The sequence below is a fragment of the Entelurus aequoreus genome, linkage group LG18, assembly GCF_033978785.1.
Source record: "Entelurus aequoreus isolate RoL-2023_Sb linkage group LG18, RoL_Eaeq_v1.1, whole genome shotgun sequence".
In the NCBI taxonomy this organism is placed as follows: domain Eukaryota; kingdom Metazoa; phylum Chordata; class Actinopteri; order Syngnathiformes; family Syngnathidae; genus Entelurus; species Entelurus aequoreus.
This window is the reverse complement of record NC_084748.1, coordinates 10,753,833-10,769,224: the sequence shown is the minus strand read 5'-3', so window position 1 is coordinate 10,769,224 and position 15,392 is coordinate 10,753,833. Positions and strand designations below refer to the sequence as shown.

At 39.7% G+C, this 15,392-nt stretch overlaps 1 protein-coding gene across 1 annotated transcript; it reads right to left on the bottom strand.

Moving 5' to 3' along the window:
• Positions 1-7,131: 7,131 nt before the first annotated feature.
• Positions 7,132-11,827, bottom strand: LOC133634274 (somatostatin receptor type 5-like). Its single transcript, XM_062027402.1, has 2 exons — positions 11,066-11,827; positions 7,132-7,737 (listed from the first exon to the last, which is right to left on the bottom strand). Exons 1-2 carry the CDS (start codon positions 11,825-11,827, stop codon positions 7,132-7,134), a joined length of 1,368 nt encoding a protein of 455 aa, XP_061883386.1.
• Between the last annotated feature and the right edge of the window lie 3,565 nt (positions 11,828-15,392).

Genomic DNA, 15,392 nt, shown 5'->3' with positions numbered 1-15,392 from the left:
CAGTGACTGAACATGTAAATACACGATTAATAATATTCAGCTTTGCAAAGCTCAAAAAATAGAAGCTAACCTAGCTACGTAGCCAACGTGATAGCATTAGTCTCAAATGCAGATAGAAACTACATTTAAAAAAACCCTGACTGGATGGATAGACAGAAGATCAAAAATACTATTAAACCATGAACATGTAAATACACAATGAATAATATTCAGCTTTGCGAAGCTAAAAAAATAGAAGCTAACCTAGCTATGTAGCCAACGTGATAGCATCAGTCTCAAATGCAGATAGAAACTAAATAAAAAAAAACCCTGACTGGATGGATAGACAGAAGATCAAAAATACTACTAAACCATGAACATGTAAATACACGATTAATAATATTCAGCTTTGCGAAGCTAAAAAAATAGAAGCTAACCTAGCAACGTAGCCAACGTGATAGCATCAGTCTCAAATGCAGATAGAAACTAAATTAAAAAAAAACATGACTGGATGGATAGACAGAAGATCAAAAATACTATTAAACCATGAACATGTAAATACACGATTAATAATATTCAGCTTTGCGAAGCTAAAAAAATAGAAGCTAACCTAGCAACGTAGCCACCGTGATAGCATCAGTCTCAAATGCAGATAGAAACTAAATAAAAAAAAACCCTGACTGGATGGATAGACAGAAGATCAAAAATACTATTAAACCATGAACATGTAAATACACGATTCATAATATTCAGCTTGGCGAAGCTAAAAAAACAGAAGCTAACTTAGATGCGGCGGCGGGCGTACTCACGGTAGCGCGTCTGCTATCCTGCTCAAAACACAACACAACCTCCTGGTGTTGGTGTTGCTGTAGTCCGCCGCTCCACCGATCGCACCTACAACTTTCTTATTTGCAGTCTCCATTGTCCATTAAACAAATTGCAAAAGATTCACCAACACAGATGTCCAGAATACTGTGGAATTTTGTCGAAGAAAACAGAGGTATTTGAATTGGGTCCAAACACTTCCCTTGACCTCGTGACGTCACGCGCATACGTCATCATACCGCGACGTTTTCAAGCGGAAGTTTCCTGGGAAGTTTAAAATTGCACTTTATAAGTTAACCCGGCCGTATTGGCATGTGTTGCAATGTTAAGATTTCATCATTAATATATAAACTATCAGACTGCGTGGTCGGTAGTAGTGGCTTTCAGTAGGCCTTTAAGAATTAGCTGATTATGATAACTACTGTATTTACAGTTCCAAGTCCAAGATGGCCGTAGTGTTCTTTCTACATCATTTACATGTGCCAACATGTAAATAAATGTACCTTGATACTGTTTGGTAATTCGGGTAATGCATTCCTCCCTAGGTGTTGATATTGACACTTTAGGGCAGGGGTGTCAAACTCGTTTTCATTGAGGGCCACATCGCAGTTATGGTTGCCCTCAGAGGGCCGCTTTTAACAATGAGTAATATATGAATATACATGTACATGTAAAATACATTATCAATGTATTTTTTTACATAAGCTGCAAAAATATTTAAAATTTTATTTTAAAAACTGGCAGCTCAGTCACCAGCAGTGTTGTTTTTTTTACAGCATATAAAAAATGGAGTAAATGGAATGGAATGGAGAAACAATGCCATTTTTTTTTGTTTTTTTTTACCGTAAAATCTTGTTTTAATGTTTTTTTTGTTTGTTTTTTAATGTTTTAGTGACTTACTGTATATGGAAAAAAAACTGTACCAAAGTTGGTTTTACGGTAAAAAACTCAGTCGGCGGAATTTAATTGTAAAATCTATTGTCATTTTTACTGTCTACAATTTGATTGATAATTTGTTTTGAACTCATAAGTCAAGCAGATGTTTAAGTACAATATGTATATTTATTTTAACAAAACATATTTTTGGAATACATGATATCATATTTTGATGGTGATAATATTGAATTTTAAAATATATGCAATTGTATGCAGTACATGATTTTTAATGTAAAAAAAATAGAACGAATATATTTAGTAAGAAAAGTTTAAGCATTTTATTAACGCATATTATTTCCAGGCTTCCACGGGCCACGTAAAAATATGTGGCGGGCCAGATTTGGCCCCCGGGCCTTGAGTTTGACATCTGTGCTTTAGGGTGACAAATTAATTTTCACTGAGGGCCACATCACAATTATGGCTGCTCTCACAGAGCCGGTGTTCTGAAAATTACTTTAAAAAAGTAATTCATTATAGTTACCCGTTACTTTACCAAAAAATAAGTGATTTAATTACTAACGGAATTACTCTTTAATAAATTAATCACCAGGGAAAGTAACTGATACGTTGGTTTAAAAAACAATAAAAAAATGAATCTGGCATATGCGTTTGAGAGCTGTTTAATACAAGAGCACAGTGTGCGGAGTCTGTGCTTTTAAAAGGCGGGGCTTGTTGCCCAGTGACGTGTGACGTCATCGAGGGTTTCAACGGAGCTGTGTTTGTTAGCTTTAGAAGTTAGGAGCACCTTCCCCGCCAGCTCTTTTGAATCTTTTCACCGGAATGTGTTACTTCTGTTTAATAAAGAGATTTAATGTGATTCAATGGCTGTCATATCTTCCTGTCAACAAACGGGGTATTGTTTGGATGGCAAGTTTGTCACTTCAATAATCGATTTGTTTGCTGTGTCATCATTTTGGCGTTGCCTCTTCCTGTTTGATATCAAGTTCATTTGAGTGCGACACTGCTTGTTGCTTTCACGACTGAAAAGATATTTCCTGCATTGAACTTGCCGCACTTATGACGCTGTCTTGTTGTCGACATAAAGTAGCGTGCCACGTTACATCAAGCTATCGCTAACGGCGTTGTAACCGACCTAAATTTAATTATATTACTCGTTACTAACCCTGTTATCATATAACGCCGTTATTACGAACACTGTACATAACTTGCTTTGAAATTGTAAGTCAAGGTGACAAGCAGACATTTAAGTGTTTATTTTGATAAACAAAGAAATATCTGATCAGATAATATTAAAGTGTACATTTTCTGTCAAATTGAAAGAACAGATACTTTTGACCACAAAGTGCTTTTTTTTAATTTCAAGCTTTTCACAGAATACATAAATGGCATGGTGGGCCTAATAAAATGACTTAGAGGCCAGATTAAAATGACATAGAGGGCCAGGTTTAAAATTATGGGGTGATCCACAATAAAATTATGTGGCAAGCCACATAAAATAGAATGGCGCACCACATTAAAATCATGGGACGGTTCACAACAAAATGATGTGGCGGGCCACGATAAAATAAAATAGCTAACCACATTACAATTATGAGGCGGTCCACAATAAAATGATCTAACAGGCCACAATAGAATGAAATGGCGGACCACATTTAAATGATGTGGCGGGCCACAATAAAATGAAATGGATTGGCACTATGAAATGACGTGGAGGATCACATTAAAATGATGTGGCGTGCCACAAAAAAAATTATGTGACGCGCCACTATAAAATGATATGGCGTCCACATCAAAATTACGTAGAGTGTGATGTTAAAATTATAGGGCAGTGCACGATAAAATGACATGGCGACCGCATTAAATGATGTGGCGGACCACATAAAATGATATGGCGGTGCACGATAAAATTACATGGTGACCACATTAAATGATGTGGCGGACCACATAAAATGATATGGCGGTGCACTATAAAATGAGGTGGAGGATCACATTAAAATGATGTGGCGGGCCTCAGTAAAATTATGGGGCGGTTCACAACAAAATGATGTGGCGGTCCACATAAAATGATATGGCGGTGCACTATAAAATGAGGTGAAGGATCACATTAAAATGATGTGGCATGCCTCATTAAAATTATTGTGCGCCCCCCAACAAAATTATGTGGCGGTCCACAAACAAATGAAATGGCGGACAACACAAAATGATGTGGCGGATCACATTAAAATAAGGTGACCTGCCATATTAAAATTATGAGGCTGTCCACAACAAAATGATGTGGCGGACCACATAAAATGATTTGGCGGTGCACTATAAAATGACGTGGAGGATCACATTAAAATGAAGTGGCCTGCAATGTTAAAATTATGGGGCGCCCCACGACAAAATGAGGTGGCAGGCCACGTAAAATGATGTGGCGGGGCACTATAAAATGACGTGGAGGATCACATTAAAATGGTGTGGCCTGCCATGTTAAAATTATGGGGCGCTCCACAACAAAATTATGTGGCGGTCCACATAAAATTATGTGGCGGTGCACTATAAAATGATGTGGAGGATCACATTAAAATGGTGTGGCCTGCCATGTTAAAATTATGGGGGGGCTCCACAAAAAAATGAGGTGGCGGGGCACTATAAAATGACGTGGAGGATCACATTAAAATGGTGTGGCCTGCCATGTTAAAATTATGGGGCGCTCCACAGCAAAATTATGTGGCGGATTATGTGGCGGTCCACATAAAATGATGTGGCGGTGCACTATAAAATGACGTGGAGGATCACATTAAAATGGTGTGGCCTGCCATATTAAAATGATGGTGCTGTCCACAACAAAATGAGGTGGCGGCGCACTATAAAATGAGGCGAAGGATCACATTAAAATGATGTGGCGTGCCACGTTAAAATTATGGGGCGCTCCACAAAAAAATTAGGTAGCGAGCCACGTAAAATGATGTGGAGGGGCACTATAAAATGACGTGGAGGATCACATTAAAATGATGTGGCCTGCCATATTAAAATTATGGTGCTGTCCACAACAAAATGATGTGGCGGGACACTATAAAATGAGGCGGAGGATCACATTAAAATGATGTGGCGTGCCACGTTAAAATTATGTGACGGGCCATAATAAAATTACTTGGTGGCCACATTAAAAATCACATAGAGGGCCACGTTAAAATCATAGGTTAGTCCACGATAAAATGACATGGCGACCACATAAAATGACATGGCGTGCCATATCATTTTATGGGACGGGCCACATAAAATAATGTGGTGTGCCAAGTTAAAATTATAGGTCAAGCCACAATAAAATGAAGTAGCGGGCCACGAAAAAATGACATGGTCGACCACATAAAATGATGTGGCAGGCCACTTTACAATGATGTCATGGGGAACGTTAAAATTACGTGGTGGGGGCCAAATTTTGAGTTTGACACTTTTGATTTACACCATGATGACCATGATTTACAGTATCTACACACACCAATATTTGGTGCATAGCTAACCACTTTGCTGTGTTTTGAACCTGTGCCTATCCTAACAGCTCATATCTACATCCATAACAAATCCTGCGCGTTCGAATGAAACAAAAAACATCACACTTCTCTCTCTTGTTCAGTTTTCTGAAGAATATCGATTACAGTACAATGTATTCGGCCCATTTTGGTGTAAGTTCTACCAAATATATAGCTCAATAAACACCTCAGTCACTTAAACTGTACACACAACACACAAGGACATATACAATACAGTCATTAAAAGATCGGGGGTGTCCCAATCCGATGTTGGTATCAGATATCGATCCAATATCGACAAAAAAAAAACAATTTTGGGAATATATAGGTTTGCATGTAAACCGATACAGCCAGTTAACATCCAAATGTCCTCTAATAAGCACGCAATTTCTTCTATTTTACGAAAGTATTATACAAAAGGTAAACATGCTACACAACAGCTAAGCACACAAGTTAAACATACGTAATAATTAGAGATGTCCGATAATGGCTTTTTTGCCGATATTCCGATATTGTCCAACTCTTAATTACCGATTCCGATATCAACCGATACCGATATATACAGTGGTGGAATTAACACATTATTATGCCTAATTTTGTTGTGATGCCCCGCTGGATGCATTAAACAATGTAACAAGGTTTTCCAAAATAAATCAACTCAAGTTATGGAAAAAAAAATGCCAACATGGCACTGCCATATTTATTATTGAAGTCACAAAGTGCATGAGGAGATTGAGGTGGGCGGGGTTGGAGGGGGGCGGGTTGAGGTGTGTGTGTGTGTGTGGGGGGGGGGGGGGTGTATGTTGTAGCATCCCGGAAGAGTTAGTGCTGTAAAGGGTTCTGGGTATTTGTTCTGTTGTGTTTATGTTGTGTTACGGTGCGGATGTTCTCCCGAAATGTGTTTGTCATTCTTGTTTGGTGTGGGTTCACAGTGTGGCGCATATTTGTAACAGTGTTAAAGTTGTTTATACGGCCACCCTCAGTGTGACCTGTATGGCTGTTGACCAAGTTTGCCTTGCATTCACTTGTTTGGCACGTAAAAGCAGTGCCTTTAAGGTTTATTGGCGCTCTGCACTTCTCCCTACATCCGTGTACCACTCCGTACAGCGGCGTTTTAAAAAGTCATACATTTTACTTCTTGAAACCGATACCGATAATTTCCGATATTACATTTTAAAGCATTTATCGTCCGATAATATCGGCAGCACGATATTATCGGACATCTCTACTAAATACCTTAATATTATGGATCACCTCAGCTTGCTAACTCATTTTTATTCTCTAGCAATACATCTTAAAAAGTAAAAAAAAACTAAATATGATATTCAATAAGAAATACTTTTGTATTTACAGTTCACAACAATAAATATATTTTGTCCATTTTTTTTGTTTAAGAGTTGACTGAAACAATTCAGAAAAAGACATTTTGGTAATTATTTGAATTGTTAATTTAGGTCAACTTTTTTCCTTTCAAAATGACTCTTAACCTTCTTTGTCATGTGACCTGTATGGCTGTTGACCAAGTATGAATTGCATTCACTTGTGTGTGTGAAAAGCCGTAGATATTATGTGACTGGGCCGGCACGCAAAGGCAGTGCCTTTAAGGTTAATTGGCGCTCTGTACTTCTCCCTACATCCGTGTACACAGCGGTGTTTTAAAAAGTCATAAATTGTACTTTTAGAAACCGATACCGATAATTTTGAGACCGATACCGATCATTTCCGATATTACATTTTAAAGCATTTATCGGCCGATAATATCGGCAGTCCGATATTATCGGACATCTCAAGTAATAAACATTGAACAATATAGCCGTGTAAAACAGCACGTGTGTCAATACAAACAAGTATCAAATACTTATAGTTGCATATTACTTACAGTACACATACAGTACAGGTACAGGTCATGCTCATCAGGTCACAAGTAGCTGATTTCTAGCACCGACTTGTCCTCCAAAAAGGTGCCGATTTGCGACTTGAGTTTAGGATCAGAACCTGGACCGGAGTCGTCAGGTTGCGGCCTCTTCACGTCCAACACCCGGGAACCTTCGGGACCGTCTTTGCCGTTGCCGTTACGCAACCGAAATATTTCGCCTGTTTGCGCGCTTCCTTGCGCCGCTTCCTGCTGCCCCCCGGCGAGCGCGCCCCCCCGCCTCTGAAGGGCGATGCCGCCCCACTCCTCCGTGGGCCGCCGCGGTCCGTCGTCGGCCCTGTCCTGGCTCTTGACCCGGCGCGAGGAGCGGCACAGGGCCTTGCGGAAGCCCCGCTTGAAGTTGTCGGACAGGAAGCCGTAGAGAATGGGGTTGGCGCAGCTGTTGGCGTACGACAGCGCCACCACGAAGAAGTAGAGCCCCCGGAGGTCGCCGGGCAGCACCACCAGCAGGTTGACGATGTTGAGGGCGTAGAAGGGCAGCCAGCACAGCACGAACACCGCCACTACCACCACCACCATCCTGGTGATCTTACGCTCCGACTTCCTGCGGCGGGAGGACGTAGCCTGCGCCCGTTTCCCCACGCTCCGTACCTTGAGGAGAAGAGGTGGACACCTTTTAGTTGAACAGCACTGTAGACTTCAGTATAATGTTGCGTTTAGGGCTGCAACTAACGATTAATTTGATAATCGATTAATCTGTCGATTATTACTTCGATTAATCGATTAATAATCGGATAAAAGAGACAAACTACATTTCTATCCTATCCAGTATTTTATTGGAAAAAAAACAGCATACTGGCACCATACTTATTTTGATTATTGTTTCTCAGCTGTTTGTAAATGTTGCAGTTTATAAATAAAGGTTTAGTAAAAAAAATATAAAAAAAATAAAAAAAAAATTTTTAAATTAAAAAAACAAAAACAAAAAAACAACCTCTGCGCATGTGCATAGCATAGATCCAACGAATCGATGACTAAATTAATCGGCAACTATTTTAATAATCGATTTAATCGATTAGTTGTTGCAGCCCTAGTTGCGTTCTTTTACTCTCAAACCGTCACAACTAGATTTGGATTTTAAATGCTTTAAAATGTTCCATCTATCCATCCATTTCCTACCGCTTGTCCCTTTCGGGGTCGCGGGGGGGGGGGGGGTGCTGGAGCCTATCTCAGCTGCATTCGGGCGGAAGGCGGTGTACACCCTGGACAAGTCGCCAGCTCATCGCAGGGCCAACACAGATAGACAGACAACATTCACACTCACATTCACACACGAGGGCCAATTTAGTGTTGCCAATCAACCTATCCCCAGGTGCATGTCTTTGGAGGTGGGAGAACATGCAAGCACCACACAGAAAGACCCCGAGCCCGGGATTGAACTCAGGACCTTCGTATTGGGAGGCACATGCACTAACCCCTGTGCCACTGTGCTGCCCAGTACTGTGTTGAATATCTTACAATGTGTTTTCTGGCAATTCCAACTTTGACCACAGCGTCAGTGGCTTTGCAGAGTGGCGCTTTCCATCATCTTCAGCACACCGCATTTAAAAATGATTAACCCCGCCCCTTCGTTCCACGTAAAATCCACCCAGGAATGGGGCCATATGAATACCTTCCCTACTCTAAGCCTTACAATCAATTGAGTTATAAAACCAATACCATTTTTTTTTTCATAGAATCATAATTACTGGCTTTAAAATGTAATATCGGAAATTATCGGTATCGGTCTCAAAATTATTGGTATCGGTTTCTAAAAGTAAAATGTATGACTTTTTAAAATGACACGGACATAGGGAGAAGTACATAGCGCCAATAAACCTTAAAGGCACTGCCTTTGCGTGCCGGCCCAGTCGCATAATATCTACGACTTTTTGCACACACAAGTGAATGCAAGCCATACTTGGTCAACAGCCATACAGGTCACAATGAGGGTGGACGTATAAACAACTTTAACACTGTTACAAATATGCGCCACACCGTGAACCCACACCAAACAAGAATGACAAACACATTTCGGGAGAACATCCGCACCGTAACACAACATAAACACAACAAAACAAATACCCAGAACCCCTTGCAGCACTAACTCTTCCGGGACGCTACAATATACACCCCGGCTACCCCCCGTCAACCCCGTCCACCTCAACCTCCTCATGCTCTCTCAGGGAGAGCATGTCCCAAATTCCAAGCTGCTGTTTTGAGGCATGTTAAAAAAAATTATGCACTTTGTGACTTCAATAATAAATATGGCAGTGCCATGTTGGCATTTTTTTTTTCCATAACTTGAGTTGATTTATTTTGGAAAACCTTGTTACATTGTTTAATGCATCCAGCGGGGCATCACAACAACATTAGGCATAATAATGTGTTAATTCCACGACTGTATATATCGGTATCGGTTGATATCGGAATCGGTAATTAAGAGTAGGACAATATCGAAATATCGGATATTGGCAAAAAAGCCATTATCGGACGTCTCTACTAATAATCCATGTTTGCCGCATTTTAGCTACTTGATACTTTTGTACGGGTAACTTTAAGGAGGTCGTCACGGAAGTAAAGAAGGTAGTGGTAGAATTTTAACATACTCTAAATAGCCAATTATAGTAATTATTACACATTTATCCATAACAATATTATATATATATATATAGGTTTATTTGAAATAGGGACAGATACAGAAACATAGATATCTGAATCAGTTATCCAATGTATGCATCATAGTGTTTGTAGCCAAAGCTAATTTACAAGGGCTAACCTCCTCCAACCTCCGAGGACAAAGCTACGAACATTGGGAGACCGGGCTTTCTGCTCCGCCGCTCCCAGTCTGTGGAACGCTCTCCCTGACCACCTGAGGGCACCACAGACTGTGGATGCTTTTAAAAAAGGCTTAAAAACCTTTCTTTTTAAAAAAGCCTTTTTTTTTTAGATATATGCATACTGTCCATCCATTTCCTACCGCTTATTCCCTTCGGGGTCGCGGGGGGCGTACTAGTTTTAGCTATTTGGCTGCTCTAGTTTTTATTTGTATTTATTTTTTATTATCTTTTTATTTTATTTTTTTAATACACTGTAGCACTTTGAGGTTGTTTACTCAATGTAAAGTGCTTTTCACAAATAAAATCTATTATTATTATTATTATTATTATTACAACACTTGTCCGCAACAACAACACAGATCTAACATCATTAAAATAGGAAAACAAAAAGAATGAGGCAAAGAGGAGTCGATAAATAGTAATAATACAGACAAATTGCAAACGAGATAAAAGCCAATAATAATAATAATAATAATAACACAGACAAAGGGCAAACTAGATAAGAACCAATTAGTAAAAACTAAACATGGGAACACGATTGTTGCTCAACTAGCCACAATTATAATAATAAATACACTTATTTGCATGCAGTCGGCTTTCGTCCCCCGGCCAAATTTTTTAAGCCCAATGCGCCCCCCCCCCCCCCCCCAGTCAGAGAGTAAAAAAAACTGGCAGCCCAGTCGCCAGATTTTTATCGTAAAAATAACAATTATTCTTTTTTTCCATTTACAGACATTTGGAGTAAAAAACTTAAATTTTACGGGGAAATTCCGACAACTTTTTTATTTTTATTTTTACAGTACATTATCCCTGGCCGTCCCTAATGTTGTGGCTGCTAATGGCTGTACTATAGTGGGTCTGGATTAGTTTTTGCCTCATCCGTCTTCTTCTTCTCCTTATTAATAAAGTATCTATCCATCCATCCATCCATCCATCCATCCATTACGTAAAGCAATACAGTATTATCTGCTCACAGATGCCACCTGGTGGTTGTTTGAGCACACTGCAGCTGGCTCTGGCTTAAATGACCCAACCCCGACTCCGTAATGCTTCAGTCACTCGCAGGATTCTCACAGGATCAGGCCAACATTTCACTGTACCTTTATGACGATCAGCAGGTAGCACAGGCAGATGACCAGCAGGGGGCAGAAGAAGCCCACGGTGAAGGTGTAGACGATAAAGGAGGTCTTCCACAGCTCGGCCGGCTCGGGCCACACGATGCTGCAGTTGCCGTCGTCCTCCAGCACGTCGGCGAACACCACCACGGGCAGCACCACCACGAAGGAGCCCGCCCACATGGCCAGGCTGACGGTCTTGGCCACCCGCGGGCGGCGCCACCAGCTGGAGCGGATGGGGTGCGCCACGGCCAGGTAGCGGTCCACGGACATGACGGTGAGGCAGAAGATGCTGGTGAACTGGTTGATGGCGTCCACCGTCATCACCACGCGGCACACCAGCGAGCCGAAGGGCCAGGAGAGCAGCGCGTTCTGGACCGCCAGGAAAGGCAGGCCCAGCATGAAGAGCTCGTCGGCGATGGCCAAGTTGAGGATATAGATGTTGGTCACCGACTCGTTCCTGGTGTAGTTGACCACCACGTGGATCACCAGCGTGTTGCCCACCAGGCCCACGGCGCAGACCACGCCGTAGATGAGCGGGATGAAGACGCCGGCCAAGCCGGCCAGGGACGCCGCGCCCGCCTTGGTGCAGTTGAGGCAGGTGGCGTTGTCGTCGTCCCAGGCCGGGAGGAGGAGCGACTCGGCCGAGGCGGAGGCCAGCAGGAAGTGGGAGTGGACGCTCCAGGTGGCGGTGGGCTCGACATATTGAGGCAGCGAGGCGTCCTGGGTCGCCTGGATCAGCTCCATGAGGGGTCAGAGGTCACATCGGCCAACGTCCAAAAAGTCTGCAAGGTAAACAAAACATTTTTTAAAATGAATTTGAACATAATAATATGCTCCTAGTAACGCATTACTTTATTTGGAATATACAAACCCCGTTTCCATATGAGTTGGGAAATTGTGTTAGATGTAAATATAAACGAAATACAATGATTTGCAAATCATTTTCAACCCATATTCAGTTGAATATGCTACAAAGACAACATATTTGATGTTCAAACTGATAAACATTTTTTTTATTGCAAATAATCATTAACTTTAGAATTTGATGCCAGCAACACGTGACAAAGAAGTTGGGAAAGGTGGCAATAAATACTGATAAAGTTGAGGAATGCTCATCAAACACTTATTTGGAACATCCCACAGGTGAACAGGCAAATTGGGAACAGGTGGGTGCCATGATTGGGTGTAAAAGTACATTCCATGAAATGCTCAGTCATTCACAAACAAGGATGGGGCGAGGGTCACCACTTTGTCAACAAATGCGTGAGCAAATTGTTGAACAGTTTAAGAAAAACCTTTCTCAACCAGCTATTGCAAGGAATTTAGGGATTTCACCATCTACGCTCCGTAATATCATCAAAGGGTTCAGAGAATCTGGAGAAATCACTGCACGTAAGCAGCTAAGCCCGTGAACTTCGATCCCTCAGGCTGTACTGCATCAACAAGCGACATCAGTGTGTAAAGGATATCACCACATGGGCTCAGGAACACTTCAGAAACCCACTGTCAGTAACTACAATTGGTCGCCACATCTGTAAGTGCAAGTTAAAACTCTCCTATGCAAGGCGAAAACCGTTTATCAACAACACCCAGAAACGCAGTCGGCTTCGCTGGGCCTGAGCTCATCTAAGATGGACTGATACAAAGTGTAAAAGTGTTCTGTGGTCTGACGAGTCCACATTTCAAATTGTTTTCGGAAACTGTGGATGTCGTGTCCTCCGGACCAAAGAGGAAAAGAACCATCCGGATGGTGCAAAGTTGAAAAGCCAGCACGTGTGATGGTATGGGGGTGTATTAGTGCCCAAGCGTGGGTAACTTACACATCTGTGAAGGCGCCATTAATGCTGAAAGGTACATACAGGTTTTGGAGCAACATATATTGCCATCCAAGCAACGTTACCATGGACGCCCCTGCTTATTTCTGCAAAACAATGCCAAGCCACGTGTTACATCAACGTGGCTTCATAGTAAAAGAGTGTGGGTACTAGACTGGCCTGCCTGTAGTCCAGACCTGTCTCCCATTGAAAATGTGTGGCGCATTATGAAGCCTAAAATACCACAACGGAGACCCCCGGACTGTTGAACAACTTAAGCTGTACATCAAGCAAGAATGGGAAATAATTCCACCTGAGAAGCTTCAAAAATGTGTCTCCTCAGTTCCCAAATGTTTACTGAGTGTTGTTAAAAGGAAAGGCCATGTAACACAGTGGTGAACATGCCCTTTCCCAACTACTTTGGCACGTGTTGTAGCCATGAAATTCTAAGTTAATTATTATTTGCAAAAAAAAAATAAAGTTTATGAGTTTGAACATCAAATATCTTGTATTTGTAGTGCATTCAACTGAATATGGGTTGAAAAGGATTTGCAAATCATTGTATTCCGTTTATATTTACATCTAACACAATTTCCCAACTCGTATGGAAACGGGGTTTGTAGTTAACTTATTAAAAGTAATACTGTTGTTCGGGTACCATTAAGCTCCATCTAGTGGTGCGCCAAAGGTTTTATTTCAAAATATTTTTAAAATGTTAAAAATGTTAGTGTCCCCAAAAAATTAATTAAATGGACTTGTTTTTAATGAATGCTTAGGCCTACTGCGCTACTGTGTTTTAATGTTGGTCATTATTGTGGTACTTGGAGAGTCAAGTGTTTTCTGAGGTGGTGCTTTGTGAAAAAAGGTTGAGAACCACTGCTTTAGTGTATGTACGGGGTTTTGGCGGGTCATTAAAAAGCATTCAAAGTAATTACATGGATTTTGTGGAAAATGAAGGCCTTAAATGGCATTGAAAATCATCAAATAGGTCTTACAATTGCAATTGACAACAAAAGAGGCTACAAAACAAACCACCGGAGACACCTTTCCCAGTAGGGGCAAAAACTGCACTTTTTTTTAGCACAATTTTGGCTGATAGATTGAGAGTCCATTTTATTTTTACTGTCCAATTACAATGGTGAACAATAATAATGACACATATGTTTATTGCATTTAAAAGGGTTATTATTGTATATTATGATTACATTTGTGCTTAATTTGGCCACTATCAACTATTGAACATTATTATTGTTGTCAAATGCTTACAATTGTGTCCAAATATAGACAATTATATGGTTTTATGTGCAGTAGGACATGGGCATTTAATTAGCTTTGTTGATACCTGCAGAACCCTGATGTAATATTAATATAACAACAAATAAACAACATAGTTATGAAGGAAAACAAAAATCAATCAGTTTTAATATAATAAATACACCAAAAATAAGTGGAAAACAATACATGATTGAAAAAAACACACATTATAATGCATAAATAAACGCAGAATAAATATTTATTAATGCTAAATAATTGTAATGATACATTGATTAAACACTGCATCCACAATAGCAAAGTAGAAATAGTCGTGGAAATGCTTGTTGGTACCACAATGTATCCCACTGTTTTTGTGTGTGTTAATGTGTAGTAACTCCACCTCGCGGGGAAGTTTGTAAATAATAGTCATTAATTCATCAAGTTAAAATACCTGAACAATCGAATTAGACTGTGTGCCTAATGAAGTGGCCTGCAATTATATGTTTCACCTCAAGATGTCAGTAAAGAAGCTGTTAAAAAAAAAAAATATATATATATATATATATATATCCATCCATCCATTTTCTACCTCTTGTCCCTTTTGGGGTGGCGGGGGGTGCTGGAGCCTATCTCAGCTGCATTTGGGCGGAAGGCGGGGTACACCCTGGACAAGTAATATATATATATATATACACACATATATATATATATATATATATATATATATATATATATATATATATATATATATATATATATATATATATATATATATATATATATATATATATATATATATATATGTGTATATATATATATATGTATATATATATATATGTATTTATATATGTATATATATGTATTTTTATATATACTATATATATATATACATATATATATATATATATACATATATATATGTATGTGTGTATATATATATATATATATATATATATATATATATATATATATATATATATATATATATTTATATATATATAAATAAACAACTCTACAGGCCAGCTTATGTCATCATTCATAGAACATATATATATAATTTAAATGTTTATGTTTTACACAATTGCTAATTATATTGGATACAACTTGCCTGTCACACGTTTCTGTTTCTTTGTTTAGCGAGCTTTCCAATGATTCTTAAAATAGGGTAAATATTAAGAAAGTTGTGTTTCTAAAAAAAAAAAAGGAATCTAAAATCTCTGTTTTAAAGAAGTTGATTTTCA